At 41.9% G+C, this 21,485-nt stretch overlaps 1 protein-coding gene across 1 annotated transcript; it reads right to left on the reverse strand.

Moving 5' to 3' along the window:
• Window positions 1-636: 636 nt before the first annotated feature.
• Window positions 637-21,383, reverse strand: LOC139948468 (pappalysin-1-like). Its single transcript, XM_071946618.1, has 20 exons — window positions 20,900-21,383; window positions 14,627-14,859; window positions 13,680-14,391; window positions 13,229-13,349; window positions 12,727-12,872; window positions 12,240-12,444; window positions 11,714-11,799; window positions 10,132-10,470; window positions 8,781-9,234; window positions 8,217-8,345; window positions 8,020-8,111; window positions 7,490-7,755; window positions 6,694-6,921; window positions 6,058-6,333; window positions 5,003-5,162; window positions 4,241-4,445; window positions 3,663-3,855; window positions 2,963-3,125; window positions 2,614-2,807; window positions 637-2,201 (listed from the first exon to the last, which is right to left on the reverse strand). Exons 1-20 carry the CDS (start codon window positions 21,363-21,365, stop codon window positions 1,992-1,994), a joined length of 4,878 nt encoding a protein of 1,625 aa, XP_071802719.1. The 5' UTR covers window positions 21,366-21,383; the 3' UTR covers window positions 637-1,991.
• Window positions 21,384-21,485: the final 102 nt, after the last annotated feature.

Below are 21,485 nucleotides of genomic sequence, written 5' to 3' on the forward strand. Positions count from 1 at the left end.
TGGTACCCATGTTCGTCAATTTTCCAGATACTTTTCTGGTCATGTTCTTTCCCCAACAACAACCATGGTATAATTCAGGGGATGCGCAAATCAAGTAGATGGGTTTTTGACCACTCACCATACTTCTCCAGCCCAATGTTATAATGCTACTTATATAGGCAGAAAAGTTTCCTCCCTCTAAGTCGAAAATAATTAGCACGTTGTAAAGTAGTAGAATGTTAATTTGGCTGACACGGTAACCTTTTGTGCCTAAAGTAGCTCCACGAAAAAAATGGGCCCAGCAGTCGATTTCACGAACGCTAAGATCAATTCTATCTCGAGTTAGGACGAGTAACCCGTCGTAACTTAGGATGAGTTCAATGCGTCCTATGTATTTTGATACGGAACTGAACCCGTCCTAAGTCCTAAAATTAATCCTAAGTTAGGAAGAGTTTGATGAAATCGACGGTTGGGATACTGAATAGATTCGTATAGAACCTTACATTTCAAATTTAAGTCACATCAACTCTCAACTCACAACAACTACCATCCCCAAACAACCCTACCCTCAGCTTACCTAAGACGCTTATCAAAATGTAATCTTTAGAGATGAGGGAGGCACAAAGACAAATACTCACCCAATACATCATTATGTGCTTAGTTTTTATCAGTTTTATTTAATTTCCAGTTTTAGTTCTTTCCACTAATAAACACACGGTTTTCTACAGTACGCACACCAAACCCCATACCCCCAAACCCCCATACCACGAGACCACAAAGGCTGCACTAAAACAACATGTACGCGCCGTACACAACTCTCAGCCAATGATAGGCACTCCTTTGAACTTACTGAGGGCGCTGTTTTAAATTCTCAAATAATATCAAATGGGTCTATTCTGCATACCCTTTATCGAGGGGAAACTGCTGCTTTGTGTTAACTAAAAACACAACCTAAACTACACAATATTATAGCTAACCATCCTTACTTTCTGGCCATTAATTTTCATCCTGTTGGTTTCAATGATGCATCAAAAAGCCTGCCTTATGTCATGTGGTGAACAAATAAACGAATCTGCATAATACACACACAATGTTTGTTGCACAGTTGTTCTACCATACACAGTATGGTTAATTATTGTTAAATTTAAAATGAGAAAACTGGTAACAAGTAGTAGTTGAGTTAGGTTCGGCGTCCTGCATAAAACTATCTACAAGGTAAAAAGCACCGTGCCTTTACATTTCAAAAAATAAACCCTTTACAATTAGTAATCACAGCATTCCTAACACCATCTCAAATTTGTTGTGAACTGCCGCACATTATTATACACATACCTAGTGACGTAACCAGGGAAGGGGGAGGGGAAGTGTCAGCCCCCTCTTAGAACCAACATCCCCCTCCCAAATAACAGACTGAATTATAAAAAACGATATGCACAAATGGTTCAATTTATGTCTTTGCTCCCACTTGGCACCCCCTCGACCCCTCCAAAATTGAATATCTTTTCCCACGACTCGCCTCATACTCTACCTCAAGTACACTCCTGGTTAAGGAGAAGCAATTATGATAAAGTGATTAACTCAATGCAACAAGTGTTATGACTGACTTCTGCCTAGGGAAGGGATGCAAACCCACAAAACCTTGACCCGTCCACCGAAATGAATGAGATACATTCTACTCTGTCATTATAAAACATACATACTACAAACCTTTTACTGACTAATTGAAAAATTACCCCTGACACAGGGGTTAAACAACCACCCGACGGTAAAGTCATGATTTTAGAAACCTGAGAAAGGAAAAGCAATCCACACAATCCGAGAATCTCTTTTATAATAATGACGTGTTTTTCTTTCCTTGTTGGAATATTTACATCTGTCAAGAAAGTTTGAAGGCAGAGGAAGATCTTTGACACCATTAATTTTTCTCTGGGAAAACCAAAAAGGGCCTTCAAATGTCACTTCAAGCGTCTGAAGGGTTTTAACGATAATTTTGGAGGATTTGAAATTTTACTCTAGGATCGATTCTTTCTATTTGATCCATTCTTCGGTTGGTTTTCTTGGGCATTGGGATCGAAGCACAAGGATTCGACATCGATGTCTCTGTCGTCTTTGGTTGTGAAGACCTCTCCAGTCTCCGTAGTGGAGGCACAGCAGTCACCACCATCCCAGTTGCAGTAAGCTCGATTGTTGACTCGCTGACATATACCGTTTGCAATGTGCGTCTACAGAAACAAAAACAAGTAAACACCAATGAAATTCAAAATAACATTCCTAAACAAGTGTGACATTCATGCTTCATTGTTTATGGTTTGACTTGGGTAATAACCAATGAAATTAAAAAACAAACCCCTCAAAGCAATTTGGACGTTATAATGTCATGCTTCATTGAAAATTATCTGACATAGTTTTGTGCGTGTACAGAAACAAAAACGAGTAAAAATAACAAATAAATTCAAATAAATCCCTTAAAAAAAGTGTGACAGGTCATGCTTCATTGAAAAAGGTCCGACTTGGGCAACAACTTTTACTTTGACGGAACTGTTGTATAAATTGCCCCAAAAACCTGGACAACTGTAAAAATTAGTCTTGTTTATTTCAACAAGTAACAGAGAGTTTCCTGGTATCCTCTCTTACCTCAATACATCCTTCTACACAAGTGATCCTTCTTGGATCTGGGAACCACTGGCGCTGAGCGGTGCATATGATCACATGATTTCTCTGCCAATCAGCGTTTCTCGCAAACGTGGTTGATGAGTTTGTGGCCAATAGAGCTGGTTCGTTGTCTGACAGACCGTAGAGGTCGGGACAAACAGCTGTGCAGTGTGAACCTGATGAATAGAAATTGGATTTTGATTTCATGTTCATATTTTATAAGAAAAGTTTTAAGCTGCATTGCATGGTTACACAAGGGAGTACTAGAAATTATGTTTGCTTTTATCGGATTGAAGGGAAGATACAGAAAATGGCCGTCTCTGTCACTCACCCACAGCGAGCCCATTATCACATCTAAGCTCAACGTTCTTGTTACTTTCTGGTTGGGGTGGATCACATGATCCTTGTAAGGACCTGCAAATGGTGAAGTTGCCGTCCCACACACCCCTGCTTGGATCACGAGTGTCTTGAATGCATCGAATGGTATTCACCACCTGCAGAGAGAGAGATGGGAACATTTACTACTTGCACAGAAAATGTTCATTCTAATTCATTTATTAACTTCTTCTTTAAAAGCCGTGGACAATCAGACAAGCAAATTCTATCACTAAACTAGCCAAGAACCCCCTGAAGAGAAGACAATGGGAGGAAAACCCCAGAGAATTATTCCTAGGAAAACCCACGCAGTCAAGTAGAGACTGAAAACCCAATCCACATAGTGCCCCTGGTGGGATTTGAACCAGGGTCCCAGAGGTGGAAGGCGAGGAAAGCTACCCCTACATACAGTTTGAGGTGCAAAATAAAATCTTATAAAGCAAAAACAAGTTACCAGCCAAAACGTAGTCACAGAATGTATATGGTTGAAAGTGGTATCTTTCATACTTTTGCTTTGCAAATTTGTTTAGCAAGTTCTAGCCAAGTGGTTTACTGAACAGGAGACCAAACTATGTATTATCATGGTAAGTGGCTTGTCTGGTACAGGATATGGCGCCGCAAAAATTTGTGAAATCGACACCAGGACGGAAGTTCACCTCTAATTCCAGGCCACTGTTGGAGTCATCACATCTCAGCCTGCACTCACTGTTGAAGTTAAGGCCATCCGTACACGTGTACATATTATTGAAGATGATTGGTGGACGTGGGCAGGTCACGGGGTCACACGTTGGCCCGGACCATGTTGCATCTTCCGTGCATCTGTACTTCAGGCGCTGGGCCCTCCGTCGGCTTCCGTAAGAAAAAGGAAAAAGGGAAGTAGTTTAGAGATTGTATTCTGTCATTTGGGAATATATATCTTATCTTCATTTATTTATTTTACAACACAAGACAACCACGAGTCACTATTTTGTATTGCATGGTCAGGTATCAATATTATTTGGTTTGCGATAACCCCATGTGTGTGTCTACTTGACAAGTAGATTTTCTTAATTAAAACCTGTCCTTTTTTTGTTCTTAAAAACCAGGACAGTTCTTTTCAGAACTGAGAAGCGATCTGACAATTTTAAAACTCGCACGGAACGGAAGTGCTTTTTTAGGCGATACAATTAACCTTTTGCACTGACACAAAACCATGTCGACTAAAATGCTTACAATTATCTTGATTGATTTTTACCCTTTACTTGACTGTGCAGCTACGTGGTATCCAGCATCACATCGATACTTGCAGATGGTGTCGATGGTGTGACTACCCATTTGGCACTGCTGACTAGCCAGCATAGCATATGGGATGATGGGAGGTGCGTCACACAACAGCTGACAAAAAGCTTCTGGTAATGAGTAGAGCCCGTCGGCCATGCAGGTAATTGTTTGGATGGTGCCTAGTAGAGAATAAACAAAATAATTGTAAAAACAATAATAATATTCCCATGCAGTGCTGTTCCCATGGGACGTATGAATCTGAATGGAAACATCACAGAAACTTTTTGTAGGGAAGAAAATGAAAAAAATTCAGATTCAGTAAACGTGGTAGGAAACCCTTATAGGGAAAACCTGGGCAGCCAGGTAGGGACTGAACAACCCACTCCACATGCAAGGCTTTGGTCCGGGCTTGAACCGGGGTCTACAGGGGCGAAAGGCATGGAGAGAAACCACTGAGCCAACCTAATTGCCCACATCATTTTAATCTTCCCCATAACCCATCACTCAATTTCAGACACAGGTTGCAGGGCATTGAGGCACTAAATAAACAAAAAAACTGTACATGTATGTCTGAGTAGGGAGAAACAGTGGTTAAGGCGCCTCAAGACAATACAACCCCATGGTCTGAACATCAAAGAAGAAAATGATTTGACAAAAATGTCTTTGACTTCTCCTTTTAGACTCGGTTCTTTTGGTTGCATCGAGCTTATCTACCCGTTTTTTAAACAAACTTTACCTTGCATCTTTGCAGGTGGTACACACTTGAGTTTACACTGCTTGCCGTAGGTTTTACCAAGAGGGCAAACGATCTCAGCGTATGGTAACGATGGCTCACCACAGTCAACTGCCTTACATATCATGTCTGGTCCCCTCCACTCACCATCGATGCAAATCATCTGCAGAATCAGAGAAGAAAGTAAACATGGTTTGTGCTAGGAATTTGATAAATTATGCTTTTTTTTTAGTTAAAGATTTTGGGTAAATTTGTAAGCCCACTTAAGAATTTGCAAAAAAGTTGGCAAGATTTTGAAGTGTGTCCAGGGAAATTTGGATTTCCAAAAGTGAGTCCTTTTATTGATATCTAAGATGGGGGATTTCAGACTAAGATCTTGCAGGATGCTGACAACAATTCTTACACCTTTATAACAAGTAAAATTTCGGATAAAATAATATACAATTTTTTCTCTGTCTTTACCAAAGTATGACAAAGTACTTAAGCCCTTGAACTTCGCTCTTGAAAAGGCACATCAATTAATTATTCTCTGGTAAGAAGCACTTATATGAGTAAAATGTTTGTATTGGAACTTTGCGGAGGGCACCACAGCTAACTCACAGGGCACCCTTGTAAGCTTTTTTGAGGCCTGCAGTTCATTTAAAGACACTGGACACTATTGGTATAAAGTAAATGTCAAAGACCAGTCTTCTCACTTGGTGTATCTCAACATATGCATTAAATAACAAACCTGTGAAAATTTGAGCTTAATTGGTCGCTGAAGTTGCGAGATAATAATGAAAGAAAAAACACCATTGTTACATGAAGTTGTGTGGTTTAAGATGCTTGATTTCGGGACCTCAAAATCAAATTCTGAGTTTCCGAAATCAAACTTCTTTCTCGAAAACTACGTTACTTCAGAGGGAGCCGTTTCTCACAACGTTTTGTACTATCAGCAGCTCCCCATTACTCGTTACTAAGTAAGGTTTTGTGCGAATAATTATTTTGAGTAATTACCAGTAGTGTCCACTGCCTTTAAGACTCTTAAACCTGAAACAAAAGTTCTTCCTTTGCCTCACCTCTGCCTCTGTCATGACTCCTCCAGTCCGATATCCTTCTTTACATCTCACCGTACATGTCTCACCATCTTGAAGACCAGAGCAGTTGACCACAGCATGAGGCACGGTCAGCATCTCACATTCCGTCCATGTACACATGTAGGACACACATTGACCAGTGGCTGGATTGAACAACTCACCGGAACGGCAGGATGACACGACTACCGGATCAAGAGTCTTACTGGATCGTAATCGGACGGCAGAAATGGCAATGACGTCAGTCATGCTTATCAACACCTATTCAGTGAACAGTAATAATATTTACAATATCTTTAGGAGCGATATTCTACAAGTTACAACTATATTCATTTAAAAAAATTTATACAAAGATTCAGAAATGAATCCCCATCATTAGCTGGGCTTCCTGATGGTATAAAACTTAAGAAGTAACTATAAATCAGTAAACTTGCGGGTACAACCATGTGTAAAATCTCTTTTCTGAGAAGAGCCGGTTTGGTCTCTGTGATTTGACCCTCCTTCTTTGTGTTTGTCTCTTTGAACAGCTCTGCGTAAAGAAATCCTGATTTGGGAGACTGGTGGGGAGCATTCGTAGCAATTAAAATGAATCCAAGTCGTTGTTTGACAACTATTGTTTACCTCTTTGGTGTGAAAGAATGGCAGGTTTAAATCATGAGTCATGACAAACTGCACTGGATTCTCATTGCATAGTGCTGCACGACTGACGAGAGGCTGGTCATGGATCTCTCCATTTGGTCCAATCAGCTTTATGGATATCATGGATGGGGAGTAGCCAGGGTAAGGATCTCCATCAGACGAGAGGTGAACAAACACAGAGGTAGCAACGACAGCTTTGGAAAACCTTGCCTGGCAATTAGAAGTTAAACAATTTGTCATTATAAAAGAAAGGTGGCAACATTAGATTTCAACATTGTTACAAAACCACGGCCAAGCATTTCAGGATTTAAAGGGTTTGATCTTTCTCTTTCCAATGGTTGCAAGCTTTGGTATGGAGGTTGAAAGAAGACAAAATTACAGCTTTAATAAACAAATGTCGCATGGGCTCAGGCGTGTCTTGTTCTGTGTGTGTTATCTGGAGCGACTTCATTGGAGCTCAAACAGGGTACAGTGCTCAGTCTGCTAAAGTCAACATTGGGCTCAAACAGGGTACAGCGCTCAGTGTCTGGGCTCAAACAGGGTACAGTGCTCAGTGTCTGGGCTCAAACAGGGTACAGTGCTCAGTGTCTGGGCTCAAACAGGGTACAGTGCTCAGTGTCTGGGCTCAAACAGGGTACAGTGCTCAGTGTCTGGGCTCAAACAGGGTACAGCCGGCAATGGGCTGAAATGGTTCAACTGGGAAGGTGGGTATATTTAAATACTTCAAACTTGTTGGTACCAAGGCAAGCAAACGGAAAGACGCTAAGACTTTTCTTACCTTAATCCAGTAATTTACATCATGAAAGTACATATCAATCGGGTACCATCCATGCCCGGTCTCAACCTCCTTCACACATGTTGAGGTGCTTGGGGGTCCAACGAGTGCCGAGACTGGGTTCTCTTTGGTCTGATGGTCAGGGTTTGCAACAGCACTCTCTGCCCATTGGTCGATGAAGTCGTCTGGCACTGGGTACTGATCATTGGTGTTATCAGTGGAGCCGGTGTTGCCCACAGAAACAGTATGACTGCAAAGACTTGATAATCCTGAGGGAAAAAGTCATGTCTATCACTGTCCACATTATACAACAAACATTGACTATCACTAACAGCTACAATTCTTGCTAAAAGTTTGACTCCCACCAACAAATGGTGGAAATAGTATACACACATTTTGTGGAGGTTCGTTGTGCAAAGGGACAATTGATAAAAAAATCTACTGATTGGACGGGACTCGAACCAAAGACCAGCCCAACATTCCAAAGAAGTTGAAGTTCAAAGAAGTAGCTGAGATATCCCAAGATATCTTACCCTTGCATGTGAAGGAGTTTTCGATCTGACATTCTTGGCTACATCCATCATCATCTAAGATATTACCATCATCGCATTCCTCGTTATTAGTGCTGTTCAGAAAATAATAAAATCAGTCAACATTTTTGTCACAAGTACATTATAATAATAAGATGAGGGGGAAACAAAAATAAAGCAAGAAAATGTTGTCTCAATACCTTTCTTTGAGACCATTGCCACAGAATTCTTGACCGAAACGACGCTGTAATGGCGATGTGAAATCCCCGTACTCATCACCCCGGAAAGCTTGCACCTTGTAGGAGTATATAACATCATCGCTGACGACACTTTAAACGAGACAAAAGACAACATTTTTGCAATTTATAATTAAATTTATGACAAAATGTTTCCCCGCAAAAAAAATAAAGAAATAAATACCCTACGATTAAAAATAAACAAAAATAAAATAAATACAAATAAATAAATAAAAACAAATAAATAACCACAAAGTATAAATAATAATTATGAAAAAAAACATCAAAAAACAAACACCTGTTTTCAACTTTTACATTCTTAGCCCCGCCCACCAGATCCGACCACTCCCATCTACGGCTCATCATTTAGTGAGGAGAGTGAGCCAACAACCTCCACAGTTATTGTTATAATTCTAAGAAACGTGTGTGTAAAGTTTCCTTCTATATAACTCAGTAAGGTACAGTATATACACCCCTGACCTTAAAGCAAGAAGCCTTTTCAGGAAAAAGTCTGTCAGTTTCACTTACTCATCATCAGTAAAAGTTGTGGTGCGAGAAACTCTGCTCTTTTCACCTCCAGAAAACGGTGGATCTCTAACCACCTTGTAGTTGAGGGGTTTACAGCTAACACAGGCAGACCAGTCAGCTATCGACACCAACTGCACGGCATCTAAATTAAAGTACTCCCCAGGGTACAGGCGGATAGCCTGGACTTTCTTGCCAATGTGAGTCAGGCGCATTGTGTACGGCATATCGCAGAAGATCTCGATTGGGCCCATGGATTCCAAGCTACCATCACGGTACTCAAGTTCCAGGTTGCGCACGCCCCCAGCGGTGTTGTAGTTTGCCCAGATGATGAGTTTACTGGGGGCGACGGCTGTTTTGAATTCTAGACGCAGGTAACACTCATCGCAGACAGTCTTCGTTCCACCTATCCAAGATTTGCGACTATATTCGCATTTAATTCCAGCATCTGGAGGACCTGTTAAAGTTTTTATCAAAAATTGAGTAAAATCTTGAATTTATTTCAAGCACATCATCATGGGTTTGCTCACTTAGGCTTGTTTCTCCATAGAGGTAGGATTCCATGGTTTATCTAATCACAGAAGCAGTAATATGGCGAAATGCTGTACACAGTCTTTGAATCTGAATCGTAATTAAATAGTCGGGAAAGCATCCCAATGGAAACATCACTCAAACTTATTGTAGAGACGACAATGAAGAAGTTTAGACGTGGGAGGACTGAAACCCGAGCAATTAGAAACTTTGGACTTAAAACCCCAATTAACATGCAAGGCTCCTGTCTGTGAATCGAACCGGGATCCACAGAGGTGAAAGGCAGGGACAGAAACCACTGAGCCAACCTGACTGCCAAAATTGTTTGATTTAGTGCTTTACTTCAAATGATTTATGGTGAATAGAGAGCTTGCTAAGCTAGTGGCAGGTTTTGACACAGCTGATTGTCAAAATTCGGCATTTTGTCCCCATATCTCGTCTGAGCATGCACCCTCCTTTATCTAGTCTCTTAATTCATTCAGTGTATGGGAGACACACACTATAAAGACCCATGCAACAGTTGGGCTACCTTAGAGCAATAAGCTTTTAATATCAACAAAACAAATCTATATCGAACAAAATGAGGTAAATTTGAAGAACTGCTTTGAGATACGGGCACATCAACCCCGATTATTTACAATGTTTCGACTAGAATGATGATCAAGCCGTCATAAGAACACTTCGAAACAACTTTTTCGTTTAAAGGCCTGTACACCCTCGGTGGTTGTCAAAGACCTGTATTAAGTTTTTACGCTAACAATTATTTTGAGTAATTACCAATAGTTACCAGAAAAACCAGCATGACAAGTATGGTTTAGCTAACCTGTTGCTTCGTCTAGGGACGGATACCTCGGTAGCATCTTAACCGACTCCGGGTAGAATTGAACCGAGCTGGCATACTGTGTTAACTGCCCCATCTCGGTACACTCCAGACATGTATTGTCCTCTTCGTCACCATGTCCGAACCTCGACATTGGAGGCAGCCATGAGAGGGTGACGGCTCGCCCGCGTTCAGACACCACTCGCGGGCCAAGTGGGATGCCGATTTTGGGTCGAGTTGGTGCGGATGGGTCCTGGTGGAGCCATGATTGGTAGACCAGGTCAATGTAGCAGTGCATACGGGTGCCTTGCTGGACCGTGAAGTGGTCCGTACATTCGGCATCTTGGGTATAGCAAAGGGGGGGGGGGAACAATCAAACAATATTTAACAACCCTAAAATGTAAACCAGTCAAGGTATTCTTCAAATACATTGCACTCGGCATATTTTTTAGGTATAGCAGAGGGGGGGGGGGGGGAGAGAACGGTCAAAACAAAATCCTAACATGTAAATCAGCCAAAGTATGTATTCAAACGGTAAAGAAAATAAATACACAAGATATTTCAGCTTTGGAGGAAAAACCCACGCCGTCAGGTAGAGACTAAAAAAAACCCAATCCACATGCAAGGCTCCGATCCGCTTGGCAACCTTAATGGTGTTATTGTTAAACAATTATTCAATTAATAAATGCATGGGCTTTTTGGATAGTGGCATTTCCTTGCTTTTACCAGTTGTTAGCTTTTTATTTTGTTATGCGCTTGTGTTTATGATGGACGCAATATACCTAAATAAATTACTATTATTATTATTATAAAAAATACGTTGTGTGAAATAAAACAAAATTGATATCCTCTATTCTGTTTCCGTGTTATAACTCACACTTCCTGTTACTAATTGGCAAGAGGGCCAGACACCCTATTCGTGTCAGGGACCAAGGAACAGCGGCCTCCTTGTCTATCACCAAAACACAAACCACTAAAATAGTTAGGTAAAGAACACTACAGTGGAATGAGTTTAGGAGTTTATCGATGAGACAGTTTAGAGGCGTCAGCGTGCCAGGATTCAGGGATATGTGTAATTGAGGCGTCACTTTTCATGTTCAGTTATGGATTCGTGTTTTGATTTCTGGTCTTCATGCATTGTGATTACTGTTCACAGGTTGCCTTTCTAACCATATTATGCATTTTATAACAAACGGTGACAAACGCTTTTCAAAGACCAACTCGTCCGATCCAAGGCGGCGTGTTCCTTTAACAATCTAAACATATTTCTCTCAAAGCATGCATGCTCACTGTTTTTTGATATGTTTTCCTGTTACATGTTTGTCTTGTCTCCATGTTTGTAGTTGGTCTGCTCTTCTACAAGCCTTGGCTTACATTAATATGAAAGCCTCACACTCTTTATATTAATTTGGCTTACATATAGATTAACTATTTTCCCTCCATTCTCTGTGCTTATTATTTTACTTATCTATGTAAATAAGTGTTGATGTTTAATTTTAGAAGAGTATTATAAAATAAATGCTGACTTTATGAATTGAATAATAAGGGTCTGAAAAGAAGCAACTGATAAGTGTCGTTTATGTACCTGTGTAGCTCATGAAGTTCCTGTATGGAGTGTCAGTAAACTCAGCCTCACCGAAACAGGCTGGAACCTCACATGTTGTTGGGTCTCTGAATAAGGAAACCAATAATAGGGTCATGTCACACGAGGCAATTTACAGGCAACCTCCAAGAATACAATTCATTCGAATTTGAAAGTTCACATTCTCTGTGAGTTCGTTATTAAGACATTGTTTGAAAAATGGCTCATGTGCTATCAAAGTGGTCCACTGCTGTAAGCATACACTGCAGTTTAACGCCTCCAAGTTGTCTGTAAAAGTTGCATTTTGTGACAGGGCCTTCGGAACAGTGTAATCTACGTGTTTGAAGCCCGGTTCATACTTCCCGCGAAAGCGATAGAAATTTTGACGTCACAAATTCGCAACGAAAAATTCGCATCAGTTGAAAATGTGCTCAACTCCTGTGAAACGTCGCAGCGAAAACAGGGGGTTGTGACAAGAAGTATGCGGGCTTGAGTTTGATGACATACTTCGTATTGGACTATAACTGACCTACAGAACGCATTTTCAGGTGTGGGGTTGGTATCAGCCACCAGGTCGCCCAGTACCCCGGACGCCCGATGCTCCCTGCAGTCATCAACGCACTCCATACCCTGGTGGACGTGCCAAAGCCCAAGGTTGTGACCGAGTTCGTGCACGATCGTCTCGGCCGATGTTTCGGTGAAACTGCAGGCGTCTGCTTGGAGGACAGTTCCCCCTGGACAGAATGGACACATTTTGGAACATAATCAAATTCAATTCGACTCCTTTTTAAACCTGAAATTTCCCGTATTAATGATTTCACAAAGAGCTAAGATTGATCTTAGCTGCAAATCAATCGTAGTTGCTTAGTAAAGTATGATGTTACAATACACATCGCTATGGTAATACTGACAATTTTGTCTTCCGGTGGATGAACTTTATTGCTTTGTGAAATAGGCCCCTGGACTATATTTAGTTTATAAACTGGACCTTAAATTCCGTTAATTGCTTGACTCACCGAAGAGCCCATGGACATCCATCTCCCAAGGCATCGTAGCAATTCCTTCAATATCAGGATCAGAAAAGTTGACGAAGTAGACATTAAGATGGGAATCTGACTCCATTGCTACTGTGCCCTTCAGCTCTCCCAATGTAAGATAGTTCCTATTAATATTTGATACAAAAATGACAAAAAGGGGTTGATACAAAGATGAAATTTTGCACATAGAGTCACGAGAAAGATACAAACATGATTTGTCCTTTTTAAGAAATAATACCGGTCCTATAAAAAGCAATTTCAAATCTGCGATGACCTTATGGCCAAACTGTTCTTTCTGTGACAGACCCCGAATGTACATATGAGCCATAATCAATGCTTCAAATGCACACTCCTTAATATCTGCCCCACTTAAAAGTATCGTTTATTACATCAGAGGTTCTGATATAAAGCCAGTGCAAGTAAAATTTCATAAAGATGTAAAGCGTTCCTTTAAAAATACCTTAATTAGTAGGTACTTTACCTATTGAGTGATCTTGGATCGAAGCACGTCTTTGTGACGTCAGTGATAGTGGGGTCACAACAGTCACCACCGTCATAATCTGTGTATGCTTTATTGCACTCGTTCTCACATACACCGTTTCCTAAAGAATCAAACAAAAACAATCGTTAGTTTATGTTTTATTCTATCTGGCTCACAATCTGTTCCTGCTGACATGGCTGGGACAGCTTCGTAAACAGCGGAGCGACTGGAACGGGAGACCAGTCGAGTAGAGAAACTTTGCCACTCGCGTATCGTGGTCTCCCGCTCCAGTCTCTTGGCGTCGCGGCTTTACGAAGCCGTCCAAGAAACAAAGGCCTTGAGAAAAGGCTATTGCTGCTGAACTTTCAGGGTTAAATATTTCCAAGCAATTCCTCCGTAAGGCCTTAGTTTCATTTTTGGAAGCTGGTTAAATTTAGAGAGAAAGACGTACCTATCTGCCTGTCCACACAAGAATAATCATAACTACAGTCCCCTGCATCGTCACCAGTGACGTCATATCGACACTCAGGGTCACATGAGTTATCCCCAATTTGGTAGAGATTACATAGGGCGAGCACAACTCGATTTCTCAGGGAGCTATTCCTGACTACAAACTCCGTCAGTTCCCAGGAGATATTATGAGGTATAAATGCCTCGTTGATGGTAGCGTGCTTCCGAAGTATAGTCGCCCGGTCTACGGAGTGATTTGCCCCATCGTCTTCAGCCATAGTGATCGCTCGATACCGTATAACCTTACGGACCCGGAGTTCTAGCTGGTCGATGTAGCTCTTAGCAATGACCGGGCTATCGCAGACAGTCACCCCGCAAGATGGTATCCTGGCGGTCAGACGTAGCAGCTCGCCGGGGATGTCAGACGGGATCGGTACGGGTTCGTTCTCAGCAGAGATCTTCCAGTTCACCCAGTCTGCCTCGAAGCCCTCTCGGACGACCAACCTGCTCCCTGCAATCATCCAAGGGTCGCTCGGGTTGGAATAACTTTCTCTGAGCTCTCGGTGGTTCAAGGTACCAGACCAGATGGCGATCTGATCGATGGCGCCTCGGAAGCCGTTTTCATCGTTGATGCTACCTCCGATGATTAGTTGCTTGCACTGGGTCAGGACTTCGCCAAACATCGGACCTGCAGTCCCCTTTCCGAAAGCCACCTATAAATAGTTAATAATTCACTATAAAATCAAACAAAAACAACAACAAGCAAAATAAACTGCAAGCAAGGAAAATGGTCAGAAAATTGAACAGAACAAGGCAATCGAGCAAAATCAACAAATTGGCCCAAGTATTAAAGCAAACGAAGAAGAAAGCAAATATAGTGCCTTTTGAAGAAAAGGGAAAATTGTGATACGTTCAGATGTAGGTACCATGACTACAGCGTTGTTTTACCTTTGCCCCGTTGACAAACAGAGTCAGCTCTCTGCCGTCGAAAGTCGCTGCCAGGTGGGTCCACGTCTCCGCTTCGTATCTACCGGTGGCTCGCACCATACTCGAGGCCCGAGACCGGTCGCTGGTGACGGAGAAGAAGTAGCGGGCATCGTGGTCTGGCTGATCCCGGTTTGTGTCTACACCCAGGGACCATGTCCAGTGATTCCGGCTACCTCTACAAGTATCATGTAAGCCTGGAAAAGAAGCGGGAAATAGTGGTTTTAAACACAGACAATAATGCATTAACAATTTACAACTTGGCCCTTTTCGAATCCACGGCTTCGAGTTCCAGTTTCTGCTCAAGCTAGCTTGGCCCCGTGGTTGTTTTGACAATGCGCGTGCTTTGCGTACGTTCTACTATAAGGGCTTCCAGACCAGAGGACGAAGGCTGAAGCCGAATCCAAAGCCAAAGCCGTGGATTCGAAAAGGGTCATTGATCAAACAATTTCTACCGTATTGCTGATCATACAATAGTGACAATATTATAGTATCAAACAAGTAATTAAAACAAAAACTATATCAATATAATAAACTAATAACCCTAATAACAATGTTAAACTAATAACACCCCAAAAAACAGACAACCAATAAAACAGACAAAAACACTGTTCCACGTATGCAAATTAACAACTCAAACACTTATTATACGCACACGAAAGGGCAAATTAGAGACACAAACTGACTCAAAGATGCCTCGCAATGCCCTTACGATTTTGTTGTTCTTTGATGATCACACAAAACAACATTAGGATAGATGAACGAATTCATGCAAACTAGAGACACAAAACGCCAGATATAGCTCACAATGACCTTAAAAACAACAAACAAACACAACAACACAACAATAAACAAACAAGGATAAGTTTAACGTATCACCTTCAAACATCAATCTTAACAACAAAACTCAGACGTGTGGAATCCTTCAACGAGACTTAAGCAACATGAGATAACACAATGAACATTGATTTTGTCTCATGAAGTTGGTAAAGTTAATTCATATAATTATTTATTTATCTATCCTGCTGGAATAAAACCTTGGGACCGTCAAAAGGCGTACTACAAGAACTGTGTATACAGGATGTTTAAGAAATGCCTTAGGATGAAAAAGAAAACACAGGCAATCAGCTGAAATCCAGCCCACAATGCAATGCTCTGGTCTTAGGTGGGATTCGAACCGGTGTCCTGGGAGCGAAAGGGCAGTGAAAAGAAACTACTGACAGTACCGAGTGTCGTTAAAATGTCTGTTTCGGTGACAGCGAAACTCTCCGGTAACTCTCGCGAGACTACTGCTTTGCGCGAGACGATACTGCTCTCACGACGATACAGTGATTATTAATCCCAACCCACCATATATAGTTATTCTCAATACCTCATAAACAACCAACCCGAGGCGAAAAGTGTGGTCCTTTTTTATAAAGTAAGAAATTAACCTAACATAGATACTCATGGGTAGTCGGGGAGATAGTGTTTTATCCCAACCATAGAGGGGGCGACATCGTCGGGGCCACTATGTTAGGGAAAGAGTTTGTGAATGCTGGTCATCTCGCCACCTGACAAGCTCGCCACCAACAAAGTCGCCCCCTGCAAAGTCGCCCCCTACCCGGCTCGCCCTGGGTTGAAACAAAGTCGCCCCTGGCAATGTCGCCCCCAAACAATGTCGCCCCCTAGCAAAGTCGCCCCCTGACAATGTCGCCCCCAGCCATTGTCGCCCCCTAGCAAAGTCGCCCCCAGATGTTGTTCGGAAAATAATTAAGGCTACAATAATTAAAAAAAAAAAAAAAAAAATATAGTTAAAACATTTTCAGAAAAAATTCTGCATGAAGTAATGTGCTTGTGGAAGGTCTTACCCTAACCCTAATCCTAACCCTAACCCTCACCCTACCCTAACCCTAACCCTATAACCCTAACCCTAACCCTAACCCTAACCCTAACCCTAACCCTTAACTATTTTCTGGGGGCGACTTTGCTAGGGGGCGACATTGGCTGGGGGCGACATTGTCAGGGGGCGACTTTGTCAGGGGGCGACTTTGCTGGGGGCGACATTGTTTGGGGGCGACATTGTCAGGGGGCGACTTTGTAACAACTTGGGGCGAGCCGGTTAGGGGGCGACTTTGCAGGGGGCGACTTTGTTGGTGGCGAGCTTGCTAGGTGGCGAGATGACCAGCCCCCAGAGTGTGTACATGAAGGGGGCGAGCTTGCTGGGGGCGACTCTGGTGGGAGCGAATTTTTTGGGGCGACATTGTCAGGGGGCGACTTTGTAACAACTTGGGGCGAGCCGGTTAGGGGGCGACTTTGCAGGGGGCGACTTTGTTGGTGGCGAGCTTGCTAGGTGGCGAGATGACCAGCCCCCAGAGTGTGTACATGAGGGGGCGAGCGTGCTGGGGCGACTTTGCAGGGGGCTACTTTGTGGGGGCGACTTTACCAGCGGGCGAGATGGCTGGTTACCTTCTCTACATGTTAAGTCAACACTCACTCCATTACCCATCAAAGCAAAGTCGATCAAAGTTGCTTTGTATTTACACCACGGTGACACTTCCCAAGAGTTTACGGAGCCTGTGAATCTGATGGCTCCTTCAAATCCCCCTTTCTTGAAAATCAAATCTGGAGATTATCCTCAGACGTGAAAACCTCAATCCATTGCATGCAGTTTGATCTTCAAAAAGATTATCCCTTTGTGAGAAAAGAGGATGACAAAACTTGCTTTGATAAACCACGCTGATGGATAAACAACGACAACAAAAAGAAACATCAATTATCCGATTAAAGATGTTTCGATGACCCAGAAGTTTTAAGGAAAGCCGAACTTAAGACTAGGTACTTGAAAGCAAGTATCCACTTGTTACTTATAATTCGAACCAAAAACCTTTAAATACTTTTAAAGAGATCGGTACATCCTGCCTCATTTGAGTGTCTTTGTCACCTCTGTGAATGAAAGAGGTGAAAGTGGAATGTCCGCCAGAAGGTTTCGGAAATGGGTTCTGTTTATTTTTGTAAACAGTATCTAGTACAGGTGTAAAACTCAAAGTGTGTATTTGGGATTTGAGGCATTGCATGGCGAGTTATCAATAGTGTTTAGCGGTAAATAACACCATGCGTGTATCTACTAATAACAAGTTATGTTCTTTTGATAACGTCTTGCTTTATTGCCTATGTTCTACTATCGCGGAGTAATTTTTTTTCGGAATTCGGAAGACTTCTTAATTCTGAAAAAAATGCCCTGCTTTTTAAAAGGGCGGAATGAAGGAAATCAACAGGGACTGCTACTTTTACTTTAATGGAATCGAGGGCCAGGAGACTTCTCTTGTAAATTTTTACAAAGTATAAGTTTACCCTGAATATGTTATCCCATGTATGCCTTGCTCACGCCCGGTATATATACGGCGCGCTGCTCACGGTAGCGAAGCTGTAGTTCCCCTCTTCATTGATAGCGCGGGCTGTATTTTTCTCTCTTCGTTTTTTTCACAAACTGTTTATTTGTTATGTATGGCGGATTCGCTACTAAAGAGACGTACAGAACAACATAATAAAATAAATAAAATCCACACAAAGCAGAGAATTAAGAAAATCCGCCGTGTTTTTTAATACATTTCTGGGGCTGTTATATTATGTAATGCAAAAAGATTATCTTTTGGTGTGGTTATAATAGCTCCTCGTTATCCTATAAAAAGGATGATCCCTTCTTGGGATTATTGCTTAATCGATCGGAAAATCTGCAGGTTAACTTTGCTGTTGGGATGATTTTTCTGCTACGATCCTTTCTTTTTGTGTGTGTTAGGGGTTTGTTGCTGTGTGGTTTTGTTGCCAAGGTTGCTGGTGTTGACTAATGACGTCAGTAAAAAAGTTTCTTTGTGTACATTGTGCACTGATGTCACCAAGCCACCATCTTCTTTTATGATCATGACGGTTGCGAAGTTGCGAAGTAATGAAAAACGTACGCGCAAGATGTGCCAGTGAGCTTTCTTCTATGGACCTCAGAGGGCGCCCTACTCAATTGACGTCACACGCGAACTGCCATCCTCTAATCAGTTGTGGGGGTGGGGTGGGGTGGGGGCAGCTACACAAAAAACACTGATACACTGCATGGCGGAGATTTTTACACAGGGAACAGAGAGCATGATGCAAACAAACATGGAAACTGTTTGCAGAACCACCAGTGACTAGCTCCTATGTATGGCCCGATTACGGTATCTAGAATGTTGCCAGCAATATCGTGACTCAGATTACAAAATCCTTCACAGATTATGGAAAATATATGTCATAATTCACCGCATAACTTCTTTATTCCGGCTTGTAGAAAGTACGTTCGAGTACCACCTAGGGTCAACGGCCGCTGGCAGATAAAATAACATTGACCTTGCATCAATGCTGAATGACTTAATCAATACACTGTTCCCTTCACTTAAGAAAAGTACACACGAAATGTCCTTGATTCGTATTATAGAGACATGACAGTCTTGATGACCCAAGGCCCGGCCGCGGTCAGAGCGTCAAAGCACGGGGACGTCAGGGTGGCGAGCCCTATTCAGCCACCCACTCGCACGGAGTCGGTCACGAATGTTCCTAGAAATGTTTACACTGAAGATCGAACCTGAAAAGGGGTCGTTTATGAAAAAGCTTGTTTTAGGTCGGAAACTTTGAAAACGGGTGTAGTTATTATTGTTTTTTTACCCAACTATACACATGTGATTGTGTGATGATGAGATACACAGTATTTTCCCGAGTTCTGTGACACATTACTCAGGTAGGATTCGAATCCACGAACTTTGCCATACAGGGCAGCTATCTTACCAACATAGGCCACTGAGATTACATGCATGGTAGCTAGAGGCAGTTCGATCACTATAGACGACTATTTGTTGGTATTATATCAAGGCAAGCTACCAACTCCAATTCGGGGTTGAGTAAATTTAGTTTATTTATTGATCAATATAATATTGATAAAACACGGCTCATTTCAATGCGTTAAAATTTATAGGTGGCTTGAACAGAAAATACTGTCTAACATTAAATTGTATGTTTCTGCTAAGCAAAAATGAGTAGTACGTGTGACAAGGCAATTTGGCTGATAACCGTGTTCTGTTAATTTTTTTATTATTTTTATTTGGCTTATTTTTTTCATACTCAAGCACTGCATGGTCTATGATATCTGCCCTGAAGTTCAAGAATAGTGCATGATTGAACCTTTTTGCCACGCAATGATGACGTCATCATGAGGGGAAAGAACCTTTACACTGACTCAATCTTCTGTTTTATATTTAGAACCTTAACGATCTTAAAAACAACTTTCAACCCCACCGATTACCAAGTTATGGCGCGACTTTACAAGAAAATAGAAAAAGGGCAGAATTATTCTAACCACGTGAGCTTTGGAGCCGGTCTAGCATAATCAGTGTTGTCTCTAAATACATGGAAATGAACACTTTCTAAATGTAGACACAAACCGGAAATTCGAGATGCCATCACGTCTTGCAGTCAAGGCCAACGGGCCGACCATGAGACTTTCCCCTTTTACTACGAATTATCAAAGAATTAAAGCTAATTGGCACACTGCCAGAAAGACGGCTTTGATCAGGTCTCGTTCGACACCAAGTTTACAGCAGATGTTTGCCAGCAGATTTACGGGTTATAACAAGTTTAAATATTATGGGTGAACTTGAACTAGGCCTACGTACAAAAAGGTGTCATCTTTAAAAAGTATTACAGGTACTTTATGCTTAGCTTAGGTGAACAGACTATCGAGTACAACAAATAAAAAAATAAACAAAAATAAACAAACAAACAAACAAACAAACGAACAAACAAACAAACAAATAAGTAAATGACAATTGTTTTTCTCATCTTCCTTGTAATTACATTATGCAAATATTATTATTACAATGGGGCAATAACACCCAAGTCTCCGCCGGTGAGTGATCTGGCTGACCAATAGTAACTGAGTGTTCGCCGAGGCCGGCCGGAGCGAAACCTTGTTCATGACAGCAAATCCAAAACTCAACATTATCTTTTTTTCTAAACATTTCACAGAAGGGTACGCCAAAGCTTTGAAATAAGATCATCTCGAATTGGCACTGATCACACTGTTACGTCTATGAAAACTTAAGTCCTTTCCACACAAGTTTTACGACGAAAATGATACAGACGTTTTTAATGTTCATTGTTATTGACCAATATTTTGGTTGCTACTTTTCTAAAAATAAAAAAAGTATCAATATAGAACAACGAAGGTGAACTCACCGATTATAACTGCCGGGCTCTTCTGACCTCCGGCGGGTTTTACCCAGAGGGCCACCGAAAATGCTTCCCTAGGGTAGCCGATCTCACCAGCAAGTCCGTCTGATGTAGTTGGGTTGTACCGCAGGGCATCGGAGCGAGCCGTAAAATACACGGCCGTGCCGGTAGAGACGTCCCGCTGTTCGCGGTGGCTGTCCGGTGTCCCGGAAACCACACTGTCCACATCCCGCAAAAAAGGGTTACTCTTGACCCGTCCAGTGGACGTGCCGCAGAACTTACGGCCGTCTTTCGCAGCGCTTTCGCCGTGTTGATGGCCTCGATCAATTGCCTCATATTTTAAATCTTCGTAAGTTACACTTCCTCCCCGTTTGTGAAGTCTAACCCCATGTGTTTGCCTTGCTAACGTAGGAACAAGAAAAACGCACAGAAGACATGTAGCAGAGAAGGCTGTTTTGAAAAAGCTCGCCATCTTAAAAGATAAACTTCAAAGGTGTACCACCGCTCTTTTTAAAGGGTCGAAAACGAAGTGCGTGTCTCAAAACAGTGACTGTGTTTTTATAAACATCGCTCTTCAATTGACACAAATTTT

The sequence above is a fragment of the Asterias amurensis genome, chromosome 15, assembly GCF_032118995.1.
Source record: "Asterias amurensis chromosome 15, ASM3211899v1".
Classification (NCBI taxonomy): domain Eukaryota; kingdom Metazoa; phylum Echinodermata; class Asteroidea; order Forcipulatida; family Asteriidae; genus Asterias; species Asterias amurensis.